This window comes from Caloenas nicobarica, chromosome 13, assembly GCF_036013445.1.
Source record: "Caloenas nicobarica isolate bCalNic1 chromosome 13, bCalNic1.hap1, whole genome shotgun sequence".
Lineage (NCBI taxonomy): Eukaryota > Metazoa > Chordata > Aves > Columbiformes > Columbidae > Caloenas > Caloenas nicobarica.
The window spans coordinates 3,924,462-3,942,787 of NC_088257.1; the positions used below are offsets into that span (position 1 = coordinate 3,924,462).

At 64.8% G+C, this 18,326-nt stretch overlaps 3 protein-coding genes across 3 annotated transcripts; all 3 read right to left on the reverse strand.

Moving 5' to 3' along the window:
- Positions 1-236: 236 nt before the first annotated feature.
- On the reverse strand, positions 237-3,189 carry DOK3 (docking protein 3). The gene is made up of 5 exons (XM_065644244.1): positions 3,133-3,189; positions 1,544-1,837; positions 1,310-1,403; positions 1,052-1,224; positions 237-971 (listed from the first exon to the last, which is right to left on the reverse strand). The coding sequence occupies exons 1-5, from the start codon at positions 3,187-3,189 to the stop codon at positions 237-239; spliced, it is 1,353 nt and encodes a 450-aa protein (XP_065500316.1).
- DDX41 (DEAD-box helicase 41) lies at positions 2,896-9,408 on the reverse strand. Its single transcript, XM_065644243.1, has 17 exons — positions 9,344-9,408; positions 9,148-9,246; positions 8,891-9,050; positions 8,742-8,816; positions 8,546-8,606; positions 7,808-7,944; positions 7,491-7,563; positions 7,161-7,314; positions 6,911-7,047; positions 6,589-6,751; positions 6,358-6,489; positions 6,105-6,176; positions 5,746-5,842; positions 5,245-5,394; positions 5,020-5,091; positions 4,708-4,818; positions 2,896-4,068 (listed from the first exon to the last, which is right to left on the reverse strand). The coding sequence occupies exons 1-17, from the start codon at positions 9,365-9,367 to the stop codon at positions 3,932-3,934; spliced, it is 1,854 nt and encodes a 617-aa protein (XP_065500315.1). The 5' UTR covers positions 9,368-9,408; the 3' UTR covers positions 2,896-3,931.
- A 195-nt stretch (positions 9,409-9,603) lies between these two features.
- On the reverse strand, positions 9,604-18,024 carry FAM193B (family with sequence similarity 193 member B). The gene is given in 11 exon segments (XM_065644385.1): positions 9,604-9,970; positions 10,055-10,130; positions 10,298-11,288; positions 11,824-12,060; positions 12,419-12,614; positions 13,607-14,006; positions 14,304-14,513; positions 14,704-14,926; positions 15,561-15,800; positions 17,693-17,970; positions 17,973-18,024. Coding segments are annotated over 11 exon segments (3,000 nt in total). The 3' UTR covers positions 9,604-9,873.
- Between the last annotated feature and the right edge of the window lie 302 nt (positions 18,025-18,326).

Genomic DNA, 18,326 nt, shown 5'->3' on the forward strand with positions numbered 1-18,326 from the left:
CCGGCCCGGCCTTATATAAGCTCGAGGGGGGCGGAGCCAGCGGACGGCTCGGCCAATCACTGCGTGCTCCTGCCTGCCGGGGCGGGCACGGCGGCGCCCCCTGGCGGGGAGCGGTGAGCTGCCCGTGCCCAGCCCCGGTACCGACCCCCGGCCGCCCCCGCAGCACCGGCCGAGCCGACTCAGTCCCAGGCTGTTTATTCACCGCGCCGCACCGCCGAACGGCATCCAGCTCGGCCTCAGGCCCAGTCCTGCGGGCTGGGGGTCTCCCGGCTGAGCAGCCGCACCAGCTTGGCCCGGAGGTTGCTCTGGGGCTTGTGCCCAGGGCGCCCCGGCAGTGCCTCCTGCCCGCCCCGGCCCCAGGCCTGTTCGGGGGGCTGGGGGCTGCCCCGCGGCAGCTGTGCCAGGGCAGCCCGGTTGTCATAGAGGGGGCCCACCTCGTTGCTGTGGCCCTCAGGGGCCTGCCGGCACCCCAGCTCCCACTGCCCTTCCTCCTCTTCCTCCTCTGCCCCCGCAGGACGCGGCTCCGTGGTGAAGATGTTCTCGTAGAGATGCTCAGGGAGCAGCTTCCCCCCGGCCCAGGGCTCGCTAGGGCCTGGCTGCCCTTGCCCACAGAGGGGCTGCTGGCCCCGGGCAATAGAGGCGTAAACGATGGGGCCTGGGGCTTCTGGCTCCGGGCCGGGAAAGTGGAGGAGGCTGGTGGGGGTATGGGAGGCAGGCTGTGCCCCCGCCAGGGGTGGGCTGGGCTGGCACTCCTCAGCCCCGGGGCCCCAGGGCTGGGATTCCAGGCCCTGTGCGGTGAGCTGGGGGTCTGGGGTGCAGAAGAGCTGGAGGTCTGGGGTGTCCTTGCCCTGCTGCTGGCAGGCGATGGCGGCAGCCACAGCCCGGCAAAGCTCCAGGGCCCGTGGGGTGCTGAAGGTGAAGGTGCCCTCACCGGAGTCGCTGCGGCGGCCAGCCTCAAAGGAGAAGAGGGTCTGTGGGTTCAGATGGCAGGGTGAGGGGCTGCACCTACCCAGGGCAGGCAGCAGCCCCAGGGAGGGAGTGGGGCACCCACCTGATCCTGGCCGAACTTGCGAAGGAAGGCGTAGGGCCAGGTGAGCAGGGGTTGGTGGGACTGCGGGTCCTTCAGCGTCAGGCTCTGTGGAAGGGCTGAGAGCAGGTAGTGCCCGTGCAGGCTGCAGCGGTCGGATGCATCTGTCCGGACCACCAGCACTGGAAATTCGGTCACTATGGGAGTAGAGCAAGGCGAGGGTCAGCACTGCAGCACTGACCCAGAACCCACCCCTGCCCCATCCACCGCCCCTGCACATACAGTCCTGCCAGGACGCGTAGAGGGAGTTCTCCTCCATGGGGACAGCGGGGCTGGGCTGGGTCCTGGCGCTGCTCTGCGCAGTCTCCTTTGCACCCTGAAACAGAGGGATGTGAGTGGAGCCCCCGGACTGGGGGAGCACGAGCCCCCCCGCCTGCCCATTCACCCCGGAGCAGCCCAGCTCACCCGAGCCAGGAACAGCACAAGGGGTCCTGGCGATGCTGAACCCCACGGTACCTGGAAGGCCAGCTGGCAGAGCTGGGTGATCCACTCATCCCGCCGCTCGGCTGCCAGCACGTAGCTCTTCTCTGTGGTGGTGAGGTAGAAGGCAGCGGTGGCTTTGGGGCAGCTCTCAGTGCCCGCTGGGCCCACGGAGATGCAGTCTGAGAGGCGGATCACCCGGCGGGCACACCGCCGCAGGGAGGTCTTGTCCAGCGCCGTGCCGTCATCCCTCACGTCAAACTTCTCCATGCGGGCAACACCAGAGGGGCTGGCGGCAAAGAGCTGAGCTCGCATCTTCCTCCAGGACCTCTGGGGCACGGCAACGGCACAGACAGGGAAAAAATGGTCAGCAAAGGCTGCCTGCCGCGTCCTGGGCAGCGCTGCCCTCCATGTGGGGCTGACAGTGCTCAGGAAGAGCCATATGGGGCAGGGGGAGGCAGGGGGGCATCCCAGCCTGCACCTGCAGAGCACTGTGGGAGGCCATGGGGAGCCGGGGCCAGCGCAGACCCCCAGAGCTGCCGAGCAGCACGATCCCAAAGCCGGGGCAAGGGGGAGCCTTGCCCTGAGCAAGCTCGGCCTGGCTCACTGGGTGAGTCACGCTCCCAGCTCGCTGAGCACCAGGTCCTGCTCTTTGTTCCCCGCTGCAAGTGCCGGCCTGCTGCTGCTGCAGCTGAGCTCCTGAGCTGTTCTCAGGACAGACCCTGATGCAAATTAAAGCCATTTTGAGCTGCTGAGGCTCCTGCTGGCAGCCTCACTCACATCTGTCAAGCACCACCAGGCCGTGCAGTTCGCAGCCCATTTCCTCCCAGGGGAGGCTCTGCGGCACCAGCAGCTTCCCAGCCCGTCATGGGATAGAGGGGGCGCGTGCCCCTGTGCACCTCGCAAGCCCAGCAGAACCTCCGCCCTGCAGAAACTAGGCACCCAAAATACCCACCCTCGCCATCCTGCCTGCCTCCTACACATCGGGCACTGGCCCCACGCAGGCAGGGCTTGCCTGGTTTGGCTCTGGGACTCGGCTCTTGCTTGGTGGGGAGGTGGGAGTGTGATTGTAGCCCAGCACATCCACTGACACCCCCCGGGGGCACGGCCACCCCGCCGCAGCAGAGAGGATGCTGCTAAGGCATGGCCAGCGCGCTGGCAGGGCCAGCACCTCTCTGACAACTCCCCAGAGCCGGCTCGACCCTGCAGGGACCCCCATTGTGTCACCCACGCTGTGCCCAGAGGGCTGCAGCGCTTGGTGCCCACCCTGAGGGCCCAGGGCAGCAGGCTAAGCTGTGAGGGGTGCCCTGTGGACCACGCTGGCCCCCCAGGTCACAAAACCATGTCCCACGTGCTGCCCCACTCCCACACACACGCTGGAGCTGTGCCTCGTTAACACGCGTTTATTGTTTCACTGCGAACGGCGCGGTGACCAAGCAAGAAGAGGGGTGAGCCCCAGCAGGTGCCTGCATGGATGAGTCCCCTCGCCGCGCGGAAAGCCCCATTCCTCGGGCAACTCCGAGGGGTCTGGTGCAGTCCCCCTGGCCCAGGCTGCCAAGGGCCCAGCCTGGCACCAAGAAAAAATGAGGGCAAGCCTTGTACCCAGCCCCAAATCCACCCTTTACCTTTCCAAATTTGCAGTGCTGCACATAGAGGATCCCATCCTTCACCGGTCTCTCCATGTGCCCAGTGCCGCCCTGGCAGCCAGCGCAAGGATCGGGGACTCACGCTACCAGCAGCGGAGAAAATGTGACTGCTGCAGCCGAAGCAAGCACACGGGGCAGACTTCCTTCTCTCAGCGACTTCCCCTTTTCGGTGTGTGGGATGAGGGGCAGAGGCTGGGCCACGGGACATGCCCATCTGTCCGCCCTCCCCCTTACAGAGGGGCAGTGGGGCAGAACGCACACAGGCAGAGTGCAGGAAGCGCTAAGGGTCCCGCCCGACAGGAGCGCAGCACACTCAGCCTCACCCCGGCTGCATCAGAGTGTGTTTGGGGGATATGGGAACAGCTGAGGAGGCACAAAACCAGGTAATGGGGACAGTCCCGCAGAAATCGAGGGCCTTGGGGGGCAGCAACATTAAAACCCAAGTCATGCCACTGCAGGGGGCTGGCAGGGGCAGCTGGCCACAGCCCACCCACCACACCTAGGGCTTCCTCCTCCCCTTGGGCACCGCTACCTGCTTGCCCAACACACTGCTGATGTAAGGGGCTGTTGCAGCAGCTCCACACATTTCCTCCCAGGGCAGGAGCTTCGTCAGGCTGAGCTGGCAACAGCCCTGGTGACCAAACGCCTGGAGAAGGGGCCACAGCAGTGCAGGACAGGCCCCTGGGCTTGGGAAAGGCGAGAGCAGCTGCAGCACTGCCATGGCTGACAGGGAACCCAGGACCGCGCAGGGGGAGCGCTGGGCAGCACGTGCCCCGGGCTAAAAGTCCATGGAGCTGTGTGCCAGGTAGTCCTTGCGGCCGATGTTGCTGACTTGCTTGGTCTGCATCGCCTCCAGCTTGGGGCAGTCAGTGATGCGATGGCCCAGGCCACCGCAGAAGGCACAGCCGCGCTCGCCTGCAACGGGAGGGATGAGGTCAGGGGGAGCCGTGCCCTGCCAGGAGAGCAGCCCCCCACCCCAGAAACAGAGGGGCTATGCCAGCACCTCCCCACACTGCCACAGCACGGGGCTGCCCGCACAGGAATCACAGAACAGTTTGCGTTGCAAAGGACCTTTAAAGCTCACCCAGTCCCGCCCCTGCCATGAGCAGGGACATCTTCACCCAGATCAGGTTGCTCAGAGCCCCATCCAGCCTGGCCTGGGATGTCTCCAGGGATGGGGCATCCACCACTTCTCTGGGCAACCCAGGCCATGCTCTCACTGCCCTTGTTGTAAAAAAATTTCTTTCTCATTTCTAGGCTGAATCTCCCCTCCTTTAGGTTAAAATCATCACCCCTTGTCCTATCGCAACAGGCCCTGCTAAAATGTCTGTCCCTATCTTTCTTATAGGCCACTTTTAAGTACTAAACGGCCATAAACTGTTCCCCCCAGAGCCTTCTCTTCTCCAGGCTGAACAATCCCAACTCCCTCAGCCTGTCCTCATAGAAGAGGAACCACCCTGGGAGCCTGGAGCGACAAGAGCTGGGGGTCCTGTCTGCAACCCAGGTCTCTCGACAGCCCTGTGGGAGGACGCTGTGCCAGCCGAGGTCTCTCACCTCCGATGTCCAGCATGGTCTCATCCCCACAGTGCAGCACCTGGAGCACGGGCGGCACCTTCTGCTTGGCCTCCAGGAGCAGGGCCTTCAGGTCCATCAGCACTGACTCGTCTGGGGGCAGATACATAGGTCAGACACGGCGCCGGCAGGGGCACTGCCCCATGCCACCATCTCCCTTATGTGGGCCATCACGACTCGTCCCTGCTCGCTCAGGATCACCCCCCGCGCCAAGGCAGAGGCAGCTCCACCACCCAGCCGCCTCCTGCAGCCTCAGCCCCCGCAGGCAGCCCCCAGCCCCACGCTGTTTCTCACCGCAGGCCTTGTTGATGAAGGTGGTGGCAATGCCAGTGTTGCCCGAACGGCCCGTGCGCCCAATACGGTGAACTGCAGAGAAAGAGACAGGATTAGGCCTGGACAAATGCAACGTGACAGACTGTCCCTGCCCCCAGCCACGGCAGAGACAAGCTCAGAGCCTTGCTGGCCTCTGCGCGCTCCCCAACAGGCCCTTGTGGGTCCCCCACAGAACCCAGTCCCCACCGTAGTTCTCAATCTCCTCCGGCATGTCGTAGTTGATGACGTGCTGGATGGCTGGGAAGTCCAGGCCCTTGGAAGCGACGTCAGTGGCAACCAGGACATCCTTCTTCCCATCCCGGAAGGCCTCGATGGCTTTTGTCCGTTCCTCCTGATCTGCAAAGGCCCAGCAGAGAAGATCAGCAAGGGCAGAGCTCCCAGTCCCACCTACTGCAACAACTGCTATGGCCTCAGAGCCAAGCAACGCTCAACCAGGGCTCCCCCAGCGAGAGGGCCTGTGCAGCCTTTCTCCAAATAAAGGAGTAGAGGAACCTCTGGGTTCGTGGGGACCTGCGCTGTGTCTATGTCTGCCACATACAACGTGGTGCTCACTCCTGACCCTGCCACAGCCCTTCCTCACACCATCACAAACTGCTGCACGCCAAAACCTCCTGTGGCCACGTGCCAGTCGAGCAGGATCAGGCAGAGCCACATTGTGGCCAGGGCCCCCCCGACACCCTCACTGACCTTTTCCTCCGTGGATGGCCACAGCTTCCACACCCTTGAGCAGCAGGTACTCATGGATTGCATCGACATCCGCCTTCTTCTCTGCAAAGATCAGCACCTGCCGCAGCACAGACGCCATGGAAGAGCCGCCTTTCTGCACGCTGGCACCAGCACAAATCCCCAGGAAACCCACTCCCTCTCGCTGAGCAGAGCGCACAACAGCTCTGGCCCAGGACCCGCTCGTACCCGCAGCACAGCTCGCTCATGTTTCCAGCCCACCCATGGCAGAGCCCTGCAGCGTCACACCGTGTCCCCACTGCCAGCTCCACCTGTGCCGCAGGGCTGCGGTGCTGCCAGAGCAGCCAGAGCACGCTACTCACGGGTGGTGGGGTCTTCTGCAGGCACTCGAGGAGGTACACCATCTTGGCCTCCTCTTTCACGTACTCCACTTCCTGAGAGCAAGCACAGAGATGGGTCAGGCAGGCAGCAGAGAAACTGCCATTGCTCGGTAGCCCGTAGCCCCTGGGGAAGGAGGGCCAGGAACTCCAGCCCCCTGCCACAGGAGGCATCAAGTGCCCTCCTGTGCAGTGCTGCCCTCCCGCACAGGCGTGGGGGAGATCCCAACCACCTCACCTGCACGACGTCCAGGCTGGCAGCACCCGCTCGCCCAACGTTAATGGTGATGGGCTTCACCAGGGCACTCTTGGCAAAGTTCTGGATCTTCTTGGGCATCGTGGCACTGAACAGGAGGGTCTGCCGCTGGCCCTGGCAGGGAATGCGGTGCGGGCGAGGATTTAGCATTCACCGAACCAGGTGGGTGCAGGGATTGAGCTTCAGGTTGCTTGTGTTGTGCCAGCTCAGTACCTTGAAATAGGAGAAGATGGTACGGATGTCCCCCTCAAAGCCCATATCGATCATCCTGTCAGCCTCATCCAAGGCCAAGTAGCGGCAGATGTCCAGGCTCACCATCTTCTTCTGCAGCAGGTCCATCAGGCGGCCAGGAGTTGCCACCATCATGTGCACACCACTGTGGGATGAGAGAAGGCCCTTGGGTTCTGACACATAGGGAAAGTAACGCCCGCTTGGCACCTTCCCAAAGCCACCCAGCCAGGGTGCCACCCCTCAGTCCCCTGCCAGAGAACAGAGCAGCACAGCTCCAGCCCCACAACCCCATCCAAGATCTCACTGTTTGATGGTCTCCATCTGCTCCTTGACAGACATGCCCCCGATGCAGAGGGCGCAGCGCAGTGGGGGCAGCCCGTCCTCCTGCAGCAGGCGACAGTAATACTCAATGATGCCGTGGGTCTGCCGGGCCAGCTCCCGCTGCAGAGACAAAACTTACTCGTTCCTACGTGTCCCTGCAGGGAGAATCCACGATCGCCACCAAACAGCGATAGAAGCGTCCTCCTGCACGCCACCGTGCCCCCGACACTCACCGAGGGACAGATGATGAGCCCATAGGGTCCCTCTCGCTTGGAGAAGGGCAGCCTCTTTTCCTGCTCCATGCAGAACATGATCACCGGGAGGGTGAACACCAAGGTCTTCCCAGAACCAGTGAACGCAATGCCAATCATGTCCCTTCCCGAGAGGCTGGCAGAGAAACAGGGCTGGTGGTGAGGAGGAGCATCACAGAACGACCCTGACCTCCCAGGCTAAGCGAGGTGACAGGGCACGTCTGTCACCAGGGCAGAGCGCCCGGCTCACAGCACCAGGTGGGCGGTAGGAAGAACCCACCTCCCTCTCCAGGACAGGCACAGAGCACTCACATGGTGGGAATGCCCTGGATCTGGATGGGTGTTGGCTGCTGAATCCCTTTTTTCTTCAGGCCCCTCAGGATGGCTGTCACGGAACAAAGGACACGTGTGTTCATGACCTGAAGTTTTCCCCGAATTCCCCTCTAACTCAAGTCCCAGCAGCAGCTCTTCTATCAGTGACAAATGCCCCTTGGGCCAGCAGCCAGGTGACATTTTGAGCTGTGACCCCGCTAACACTGAGCGCCAAAGATCCGACAGCTTCGCTCGCTGACACGCGTTTTCCAGGAGGATTCTGCCCCCGGCCCGGCCAGGCTCCCCTCCTGACACACCCGCTGGGAACTTCATCTCCTTGAAGCTCTTGATGGGGGGCGGGATTCCTTCCCCCTCCACCAGGATGTGGTACTTCTTGCGCACGCGATCGTGCCGCGCCTCCGACATGCCCAGGATGTAACGAGGTGCTCTCCAGCTGTGAAGGCGACAGAGAAAGGTTCAGGTGCAGGATGAGGCTGAGGCTCCAGAGCCAGCAGCCTCCATGGAGGCTCAGGGAAACCCCTGTCAGGCTCCAATAACCCACCAGGGAAAACAGAGAGCCCCAAGAGGCTTCTTGGTGTGAACACAAGAACAGATCCACACCAGTTCCACACATCAAACGTTCCCCCAGAGTATCAGTAAGAAGTCCCAAGCTCGCAGCTCAGAACAGTCTTAGGATGGAACACGCCAAAATCTTTTGCACGCATCTCGGTCATTTCTCTGACGCTGCCTCAAGCCACACTGGCTCTTGTGGGCTCACTCAGTCTCTTCCTCTAAGCTAGTCACCACCAAGGTCTAAAGATCCATCTCAAGTGTTCGAATTTAACACAAACGCACTCTAGCAAATCTTAACTACATATAAAATAACATCTAAGGCAGCTCAACAGCCTTCGAATTTATGTACAGCAGTAAGAAGCCGGGCAGCGGAGCAAGAGAGAAGCCAGCGCTCCTCCCACTGGGCTACATGGCTTCTAGTTCTCCTCAGCCACAAGGAAGCAATGTTTTCAGAAAAATAACCTCTCTACTGCGAAACGCACCTGGTTTTAATGGGATCATCGTAGGTGATACCTTTGGCCATCTCCTTCACCGACATCAAAGCTGCAAGAACAAAGCCCATCAGGTCAAGGCACCTCCGGGTGTGAATGTCCCTGAGTGCCGTGAGGCGGGTGATGCTGCTGCCGCTGCCCAGCTCTAGGGAGACGTCCAAGAGACAAAAGAGCTCCCAGCGCTCACCTCGTCCCTCTGCCACGCTCTCCAGGATCTTCTCTTCCTCCTTCAGCTGCTTCTCCTTGGCCGACTCCTTCCGAGCTGCAGAGAGTCAGGGAAACAGTGAAGAGGTTTCGGTGCCTCCCGAAAGCTGCCCGGCCCTGCCGCTCCCCTACCTTCCGCCTTCTCCTTGAGGTGCTGGTGCTGGTCCAGGAGGCTGATGTTGGACTGCGGCCCCAGGGGGATGTCATCCTCGTCCCCTCGCTGCTCGCTGCCGCTGTCCCGCTGCTCCTCCTCCGACACCACCTTCCGCCGCATCTGCAGCAGCTTCTGCAGCTGGAACGGAGCGGGTCGAGGCGGAGTGAGCGGCGTCGCGGCGGGAAGGCCGCTCGGAGCCCTCCCCCGGCAGCACCGGGCCCCGCTCCCCCGTTACCATCTGCTGCTTGCGCTGCTTGACGGGCACGTAGGGCACGTAGTCGTCATCGTCCTCCCCGGACAGGTCGGACGTCTCCGCCGCCTCCTCCCGCTGCCTCTGTGGGGAGACGCGAGGTGAGGCTGGCCCGGAGCGGCACCAGCGCTGCGCGGACCCCAGAACCGGCGGTCCCGGACCCGGCCCGAGCCGGCCCCACCTTCCGCTCGGCCGCGGCCTCCATGGCGCCGTCTCCGCGCAACCGCCGCGCCGCCCCGGATGTAAATCCCGCGCGCCGGAAGTGACGGCTGCGGGACTAGGGTCGTTGCCCAGCAACGCGGCGCCACGCCCGCACTCCCGCGCGGGAGCAGAGGGAGGGCCCGACGGGTCGCTTCGGCGGCCAAACCTCCGCAAAAGGCGCACGGCGCTGCCCTCTCCCCTCCCCACTGCGGGCGCGGCAGAAAGCAGCAGACAGCGGGGTTTAAATAAAATAAAAAATTAAAAAGTTCTTTATTGGGTCCAGCACGGTCCTTCCCCGCGGCACACGGGGCCGGGCGCCTGCGGGGAGGGGGATGGGACGGCCGGGGTCACCCCGCGGGCAGGGGCAGGAGGATGGGGGAGCCCCGGGGGTCCCCGCGGGGCAGGAGAGCACCGGGGTCCCCGCAGAGCACGGGACCCCACCGAGGCGAGGCGGGGGGCACAGTGAGGAGAGGCGAGCGGCCGTGGGTGGGGGGCGGCCCCCCCCGCACCTCACTGGGCTGCGCTGGAAGTGGTTTTCTTCAGCGTGAAGTTGGTCCAGTTCACCTCAAGCTTCTGCCGTGTCTGCTTGGCTGAGTCCAGGCAGAACCTGGCACGGAGAGGAGAGTCCCGGTCAGCACCAGCCCCTTGCTCTTCCCCAAGCAGCGTTCAGCCCCCCAGGGCCCCCGCTAACCTCTTGAAATACTCCACTTCTCTGTCAGTCTCGTCCATCTCGGCTCCGTCCAGGTCCTTGGGCAGGAACACATCATCTGGCGGAGAAGAGAGCAGAGGGTCAGCACTGCCAGATGGGCAGGGGGCTGGCAGGGCAGGGGGGATGGGGGGGGCAGGGAGATGGGCAGGGGGCTGACAGGGAATTGGGGAGAAAGGGCCACCGAGAGTAGGTCAGTGCAGCACGGCACTCCCGGCACTCACTCACCGATCGAGGTATTGGATTTCTCCACCTTGTTCCGGCTCTTCCTGCTCTTGCCCTTGGGCTGGGGGGAGCCCCCCAGGGCAGGGGGGGCAGGCGGCTGCTGCGCCAGCTCCAGCAGCTCCGCTTTGCCCTCTCCCCTCCGGCCTTTCCACTCGCCGCTTCTCTCCTTCTCCGTCCGGCTGCCACTGCCCCATGGCTGCCCCTTGCCGCTCTCCCCTGGCTCGGCACAGCCGCCCACCCGTTGTGGCTCTGGGGCGCTGGCCTTGGAAGGGTGTTTGGTTCCCAGCACCTGCCCCTTCGCCCCAGGGCTCTCCAGCCGGGCTTGGCCCCCGGGCGCCGCAGGAGGTCCCTCCCCTTTCTTCGCCTGCCCACTCTGCCGCTTGTTCTTCCGCTGCCGGCTCCCCGCAGGCACCGGTCCCGGCGGCTCTGGCCCCTTGTGCTGCGGCCCCTCCTTGGGCTCCAAGCTCAGCCCGCTGCCGTCAGCGGCAGAGTCCGCAGCCTTGGACTGCACCCAGATCATGCGGGAGAGGCTGGGCACGGCGCTCAGGCGCTTCACCACACCGTTCTCGGCTGCCAGGGCTGGTGGCGGCTCCCCGTGGCCCTCGCCCCATGGGGGGCCTGGCTCACCCCGCAGCAGCGCCTGGCTCTTGGCAGGGCCCAGGCTGAGCGGGGCCAGGGCCAGGTCTATGTCCTGCAGGTCAGAGGAGCCGTTGAGGTGAGAGAGCAGGTTCTTCTGCTCCAGGACAGCTGCCTTCTTGGGGAAGTCGTTGACATCCAGGTTGAGGTCATAGACACTGAAGCTGGCTCGGATGGAGTCCTTGATGGTGTTCTTGATCTCCTGCAGCCGGCTGCTGAGGAAGCTGTTCACATGCTCCAGCTCCAGCTCCGGCCACTCCAGCAGCTTCTCCTCGGGCGGCTCCCTGGCCTGGCTGGCTGCAGGGACATGCTCTGCCCGCTTCTGGGCCTCTGCCTCCAGCTGGGCTTTCTCCTTCTCCTGCAACACAGGTGCCATGAAGGGTGGGTGGCCAGAGCCGCACTGCCACATGTGGAGCCCATGGGGCTGGCTCGCCATGCACCAGCTTTGCCAGACAGCAAACCCGAGGGTCAGTGCTCAACATAGCCACCCCACATCTTCCACAGCGCCTGAACTGTCACGTGTCCCCTGCGGGCACCATAACAGCCACCACACTGCACACGAGACACCGCTCCGGGCACAAGGCACCGGCAGAAGCCGTCATGGCATCGCTTCTCCTCGCCACAGATGCGTGGTGTTCATCAGAGCAGGTAGGAAGGACAGTGCAGCCCAAAGCGCTAGGGAAGGCTGGGCTGGTCTTTAGGGGGGCAGGGGAAGCCCTGCATGGAGCCAGGCACTGCTGCCACTTCAGGGGAGAGAGGCAACAAAGGACACAGCGTTCAAGACACCAAATGGATGTAAGGGAGACGAGGCAAAGCCCTGCACAGGGCACAGTCTCCCCGACCTCTCTCCTGCAGCCTATGCCCGGGCAGCGCTTCCCTCCGCCCAGTCTCACCTTCTTCTTCTGCTTGTGCCGTGCTCGCTTGGCCGCCTTGGCACTGTTCAGGGGCTTGGGCTCCGTGCTGTTGATGTAGTCCAGCAGTTCGTCCACGTTGCGGTGGTCTACAGCAGGCTCTCCCGAGCCGCTGTTGTGCCCTAGTTTCTGTGGCAGCTCCTCTTTCCTCTTGGTGAGGCGTGAACGCAGTTTCTCCCGGATCTCAGCGTAGTTGCGGCTCGTGGGAGCGGCTGGGGGCTGCAGGGGGCCACTGCTGTCAGGGTGGGCAGTGCACAAAGCCAGCACGACCCACCAGTACCCCACCGACCTCCCCAACGTCTCAGCGAGACAAGTCGGCATAGCCCCCACTGAACTCTTTTCCAGCACCAAGCTGCAGGGTTTGGCTGGCTGTGCCAAGCCCCAGGGCTGGGCAGGCAGCTGCAAGAAGGGAACAAGGGGACCAGCAGGCAGGAGGGAAATGAAGGAGGGACGCACAAGGTGGCAGGGAACAGCCCTGTCCAACGTGCCCACTTCTGCGTTCTTGGCACACGGACCATGTAACGTCTCACTGCGGAGCGCAAGGACCGGGGTGGCTGCAGACCAGCCTCTCACTCACCGCATTGTGGCCGAAGAACTCACAGTAGCAGCAGTCACAGAACTTCCCGTCTTTCTGGTTGGTGGAAGAGGAGGTGCAGGAACTGCGCTCCGAGCTGCTGTCCTCGTCCTCCCCGAGCCCCTCGTCTGCCTCGCACGGCTGCGGCGGGTGGCAGCTGGTACCGTTGGGGAATTTGTGCCCTTTGCAAGAGGGGTCCCTGAGGAGAAGGGGAGAAGGGCGAGAGGTGAGTGGAAGCCCGGTGGTCTCAAAAACTGCCCCACACTACGTGTGTAGGAACACCACCCCCAGGGCAGCCCGTGCCCGAGCAGAAGGATTCACAGACAAACCCCCTCCCCTGCATCCTCCTCCTGAGGGGGAGATACCAGAGGAGCCCACGGTACAAGACATCTGTCGCTCCTCGCCCCCCAGGGCCTCTGGCAGGCAGGAGGCTGGCGCACCAGAGCCCCAGAAAGCAGCGTCCCCCTGCCAGGCCACCAGCTGATTCCAGGGCAGGGACCGGTACTCACTGGGGGTGGCAGGTAGCCCAGGAACGCTGAACCGCATGCAGCTGCCAGACAGCCCCACGCACAGGCAGGCCCGGCTCCCGCAGGCACAGACCCCCCAGCTCAGAGCCAGGGAGCCCCGGGCAGGGCCCACAGCACCATTCCTCGAGCTCCAGCTCAGAACCCGGCTCGCCCTCCACAGGGAGCACTAATCAGCAGAGAGGAACCAGCACCCGCGACTCAGCATGCTCTCTTCCAGGGCACAGGCAGCCCAGAAAGGGCCGGAGGAGCAGGAGAGCAGAACCACAAATCCACAGGCTTCATCTTCTCGAGGACCTTTGCTCAGTGCCACAGCTGCCTGACGGGTCTCACTGACAAAAGTCCTGTGGGCCAACAGCAGGCTGACCTGGCGGCTCCTTTGGGTCTTTTAGCTGGAGGAGGAGCAAGCACAGTCTCTTCTGCACCACAGTTACTATAGGAGAACCGCAGGGAGAAGACATGTGGGGAGAGAAAGAGCTCGACCCTCAGAGACCAGGGGTCTGCAGCAGCAGAACTGGCCCACACAGACAGCGGCTCCCCACACCACCACGCCAGGGCAGCCGGTCCCTCTGCAGGGAAAAGCGCATCCGTGGGCACGGGTGGGAGAAAGGGCAGCGCTGCCCAATGAGGAGAGAGGCTGGACACAGGCACTGGCTCCTCTACTCACCTGTTCGAGCTGGGCAGCTGGTGGGCAGCAGGAGGAGGGATGAGCGATGTACTGCAGTGCCCGTTGCAGGGGTGAGTGCAGCCCGACAGCGGAGGCGGCATCTTCAGCAGTGGCACGTTGGCAGGGGGTAGGTGAGGGCTCTTACACGACCCCAGGCTGTGCGAGACCGTGCTGGCAGGAGGGGACTCGGACGCCGGCTTTGGGGCTGCTGCCTGCGCACTGGGCACGGGGAAGAGCGTGGCCTGCGGGACGTGGGGCGGGGAGCTGAAGGGCCCCGGGTGGGCAGGCGTCTGCTTGGAAGGGATCAGCGCTGGCGGCTGGGAGGGGAGGCCGGTGGGACTGTTGGGAGGAGCAGTGAGGTCCGAGTGCTGATGATGCTCCGAGGAGTGGAAGGCCTCACCTGCAGAGGGGCAGGAGCAGAGACAGTCAGACACCGGCTGTCCTGCACTGGCCAGGGCCAGGCTCAGAGCCACCCACCACCTCTGCACAGGCCACTTCTCTGTGAGACAAACCCTGCCCCCCAGGCAGCAGGACGCTTGGGCTAGAAGCCACCCCTGCTCGCAAGGGGCCTCAGCAGCACAATGTCTCCCCACAAGAATTGGGAAGAGCAGAGCAAAGGGAAAGGAGCTGGGGCAGCACGAGCTGTGTGGAGCTGCAGGCCAGGAGGACACAGCCAGCCCTGCCCCTGGGCACGCACCTGGTGGGGTGGCCCTCCGGCACATGCTTTTGAACTGCTTCGGCAGCGTCTTGCAGAAGTCGAGTGAGGTAGGCAGAGGCGAGCCCGGGGCAGCGCTGCTGGAGGCGGGGGAGGCCACGTGGCTGTAGGGACAGGCCTTGAGCCCCGGCGCCATGGCAGGCGTCTGGCTGGCGCACTCCGGAGGGAGAGCGAGGCCCGGGTGCTTGTCACCTGGAAGGAGAGGGGAGCTAGGGCTGGCTCCCGGCACCCTCAGCCTTCACAGAGCTCCAGGCATCCTGCTGGCACTGGCAGAGGCCCAGCCTGCCCACCCCTGTTACCAGATGGGTGCCCACAAGGAAACCGCCCGAGCCAAGGAGTGGACAGAAAGCTCTGCCCAACCCCACAGCCGGCTTCAACTCACCTAGTGCAGCAGAGGGGGCCCCAAGGGGGCTGCCCTGCGTGACCCCATTGGTGTGCTGTGAGTTCCAGAGGCCCGAGAGCTTGTGAGCAGACAAGAAAGAGCTGGGGTCCCAGTCCCCTGAGTTCCCATGACACGAGGAAGAAGAGGAGGAGGAGGAGGAGGAAGAGGAATGGGAGCCACCCCCACAAGACTGCGACTTGCAGGATGTGTGGGATAACGAGACCTGGCAAGGAAAACACAGAGTGAAGCAGCAGCAGGGGGAGAGGGCAAGCGGGAGGCCTTTGACCTCAGGGCACTGGCACCAAGACCCCCTGTAAGGCCCTGAGGCAGGGGCTCAGCACATGGGGACTGCTCCTGTCACCATCCTGGGGGCAGCAAACAGCCCCTCTGTCCAACAGCGACACAGCCAGGCTCCCAGGGCCATGCCAGCATGGCCGGGCCATGCCCTAGTCCCACTCAAACCAGGCCAGGGTTAAATAAGGCCAAGCAGGAGGGAGCTGCTCTGCCCCTAAGCTCCACACACGGGCAGGCACTTGCCTTGGTGCATGCTACCATTCCAGGGAGAGCCAGTGTGAAGGTAGGGAGCAGCCCTGCGGCTGGGGCGACACAGTGCACAAGGCACAGCAGAGCAGGGCTGGCGGCTCCGACAAGCCTCCATGGTGCCACGCTCTGCCCCACCACAGCAGCCCAGGGAGGGCAGCGTGGCTGCAGGGAGCAGCAGGGCTGGGATGTCCAAGGCACTCGGCTCCGAGCGAGGAGGGGACCCGCACACCCAGCCAGTGCCACAGGGTGGTCAGCACCGCAGTGCCAGGAGCTACAGCCCCGGCCTTTCCAACCCCGGCCCCGTAACCGCTTACCGCCAGGGCTTGCTCCTGCACTGCCCGCCGCTCTTCCTCCTCCACGCTCTTCCGGCAGCTTTGGCAGATCCACAGCGGCATTTCTCCCAGGAGGTTCTGCACGAGCGTTGGCACGAAGTCCGGCGGCAGCCTCTCGCCCGGGGAAACCAGCCCATTGTGGGACGGCCCTCCCCAGTCCTTGCGCTCCCGGTGACAGAGCAGGCAGCATGTCTGCACTGACTGGTTGGCGGTGGGCAGCACCTGCAGAAGGACACACAGACCACGAGTCACCCAGACATCGGTTGACACATGGCAGGGCCCCAGGCTGGTGCAGGTGCAGGGCAGACGAGGCAGCAAATGAGACCTTGGGATGCTGACACCAAATGAGAGAATTTCTTGTAGGCTACATGGAGACTGCACCTCCTCTCGCCGGAGGAGAGCGGCCTCAGGCTGCCCAGCTGCTGCCAGCCTGCCTCGTGCCAGCTGCACGCATTTTGGACCTTTGGGAAGACCACGCCATGCTAAAGAGACAGCCTCACCACCAAGCAAGGGTAGGAGGCCACCAGCAACTCCCACTGTCACTTCTGGTACAGCAGGACCAAGGGGACGCTCATGGCAAAGCAAGACCTACAGAAATCGCCTCGAAAGGATACAAAGGGGGGGTCTGGCAACCACAACCCCCCCCTCTTCACCCATCGCAGACCACCCACGACGTTACCCGAGAGCCCCGGGCCCTCCCACCCGCCTCTTTGTTCTGCACAGCCAGCGGCGCAGCCGTGTGGGGTGGGGTGCAGCCCCCGGCACTGCTCCGCGCTCTCCCCACACGGGGCAGCCAGGTTGGGGCTTCCCGCCGGGCGCTGCGGCTGGAGCCAGGGCCGCAGCCCACGGGCTCGCCGGAGCCCTGACAGCCGTGACGAGCCCAGCGTGGCGCAGGCGAGGGGGCCCCCATTGTCTGTGCCGCAGCAGGGCCCCACGACAATGAGCCGCACATTGAACTGCTGCTGCGAAACAGATGGCGTCTCCCAGGCTCAAGGTGAAGCAAAGGTCAGAGGCCAAGGAGAGCAGAGTGGGGGCATAGCCCCCCTGCCCACCCAGCCACGGGGAGGAGGGGGCTCCCAGGCCACCCTGTGTCTCAGCAGCGGCAGACGCGGCCACCGCCACGCACGGCGGGTGACAGGATGGCTCTCCCCATCCCACTCAGCGCATCTGCCCACCCGCGACCTGGGGCGGGCGGCAGCAGCCAGGCACGGCGAGGGGCATCAGGCAGCCAGAGGCGCGGGAGCCCATTTGGCAGATGCTCGAGCCACCTGCCATGGCCCGTGGTAGGGCTGGACCCTCCCACGAGAAGCTGTGGGAACAGCCCCGACGCACGCTGTGCCACCTGGGCGAGCACGCCTGTCCCTGAGCCCAGGGCTCTGCCCTCCGGAGCGCACATGGGTCCCCTGGGCAGATGGACAAGATGTCCCTGCATGCAGGGATGGGACAAGGGGTGCACAGACCCCAGAGCCGGCAGAGCCCTTTGCTCTCATGCCACTGAGAGCTGCTGGTGCTGCCAAGGGGGAGCAGCAGGCGATGGTGGGGGCCAGGCTCGCTGGTCGATTCGCCCTCCCGAGCACAGGCTGAGTTCAGCTTTCCCGAACTGCTAGGAGACACAGGCTGCAGCCCCTGGGATCCGCACAGCAGCGGGAGCCCAGCGCCCCAGCCACCCACCCGCGGCCCCGCTGCAGCTCCACACACCCCCGGCGCACAGCCGCTCCCCCCCTGCCAGCCCAGGGGTGCCAAGGGCCGCCCTGCCCGCGCCCCCACCGAACCCAAACCAGCCCCGCGGTATCGCCAAACGCGGCTCCCGCAGCCCCACGGCAGCCAAGCCCCGCGGGAAAGGGCTGGGGCTTCACCTCCCGCTCCCCTCGGCGCGGGCGGCCCCCCAGCCCGGCGCACCCCGTCACCGCCCCCGAGGGTGCAGCGGAGCCTCCAAATCCGGGAGACGGACGCGGGGGCAGCGGGGCCGCACGGGGCTGCCCGGGGCTGCTCCGAGCTCGGAGCGGGGATGGGCAGGGCCCTCGGCCGCGGTCCAGCCTCCAGCCCCCCCGGGCCCTGCCCGACCCCGCACCGGCCGAGGCGGCCGCAGAGCCAGCGCCGCCCGCCGCAGGTACCTGAGCGGAGGCTCTGCCGGGCTCCCCGCTGCCGCCCGCTCCTGCCGCCACCTCAGGCGGGGCGGGCGGTTCCGGTGGGGGCGGCGGTGGCGGAGGAGGGGGAGGAGGCCCAGCGTCGGAACCCGTCACCCTCTCACGGCGAGGCCCGGAGACACCCGCCACCGCTGCTGCTGCTGCCGCCGCCTTGTTCCGCCTGCGAGTCATGGCGAGCGCGGCCCGCCGCCCGCCGCAGCCAGGACAACAGCCAATATGGCGGCGCGGCCCGTCCGGCCCCTGCCCGGGGGAAAGGAGGGAGGAGGGAAGGCCCAGAGAGGTGAAGCCATCACCGCCATTTTGGGAGAGGGCAGAACCGCGCGGCAGCGCGCCACCTGGCGGGGGGGAGGTAGTGGCGCCGTCACGACCCGCGGCTCCGCTCCCCCCCGCATCCCAGTGCTCTGGGTCCTAAAACGCGCCGGCACCTTCGACCCAGCCCCGGCACAGCGATATCCCCGCTGAGGATGGGCAGCACACCGCCCGCGGACCCGGCCTTTTGCGGGTGCAGCACCCACAGTGCATGCGTGGGTTCCTGCCCCTGTGCTCCCCGTCTGCACGTAACAGAGCTCTCTCGGTACCCTGAGTGCATCCCAGCACTGCA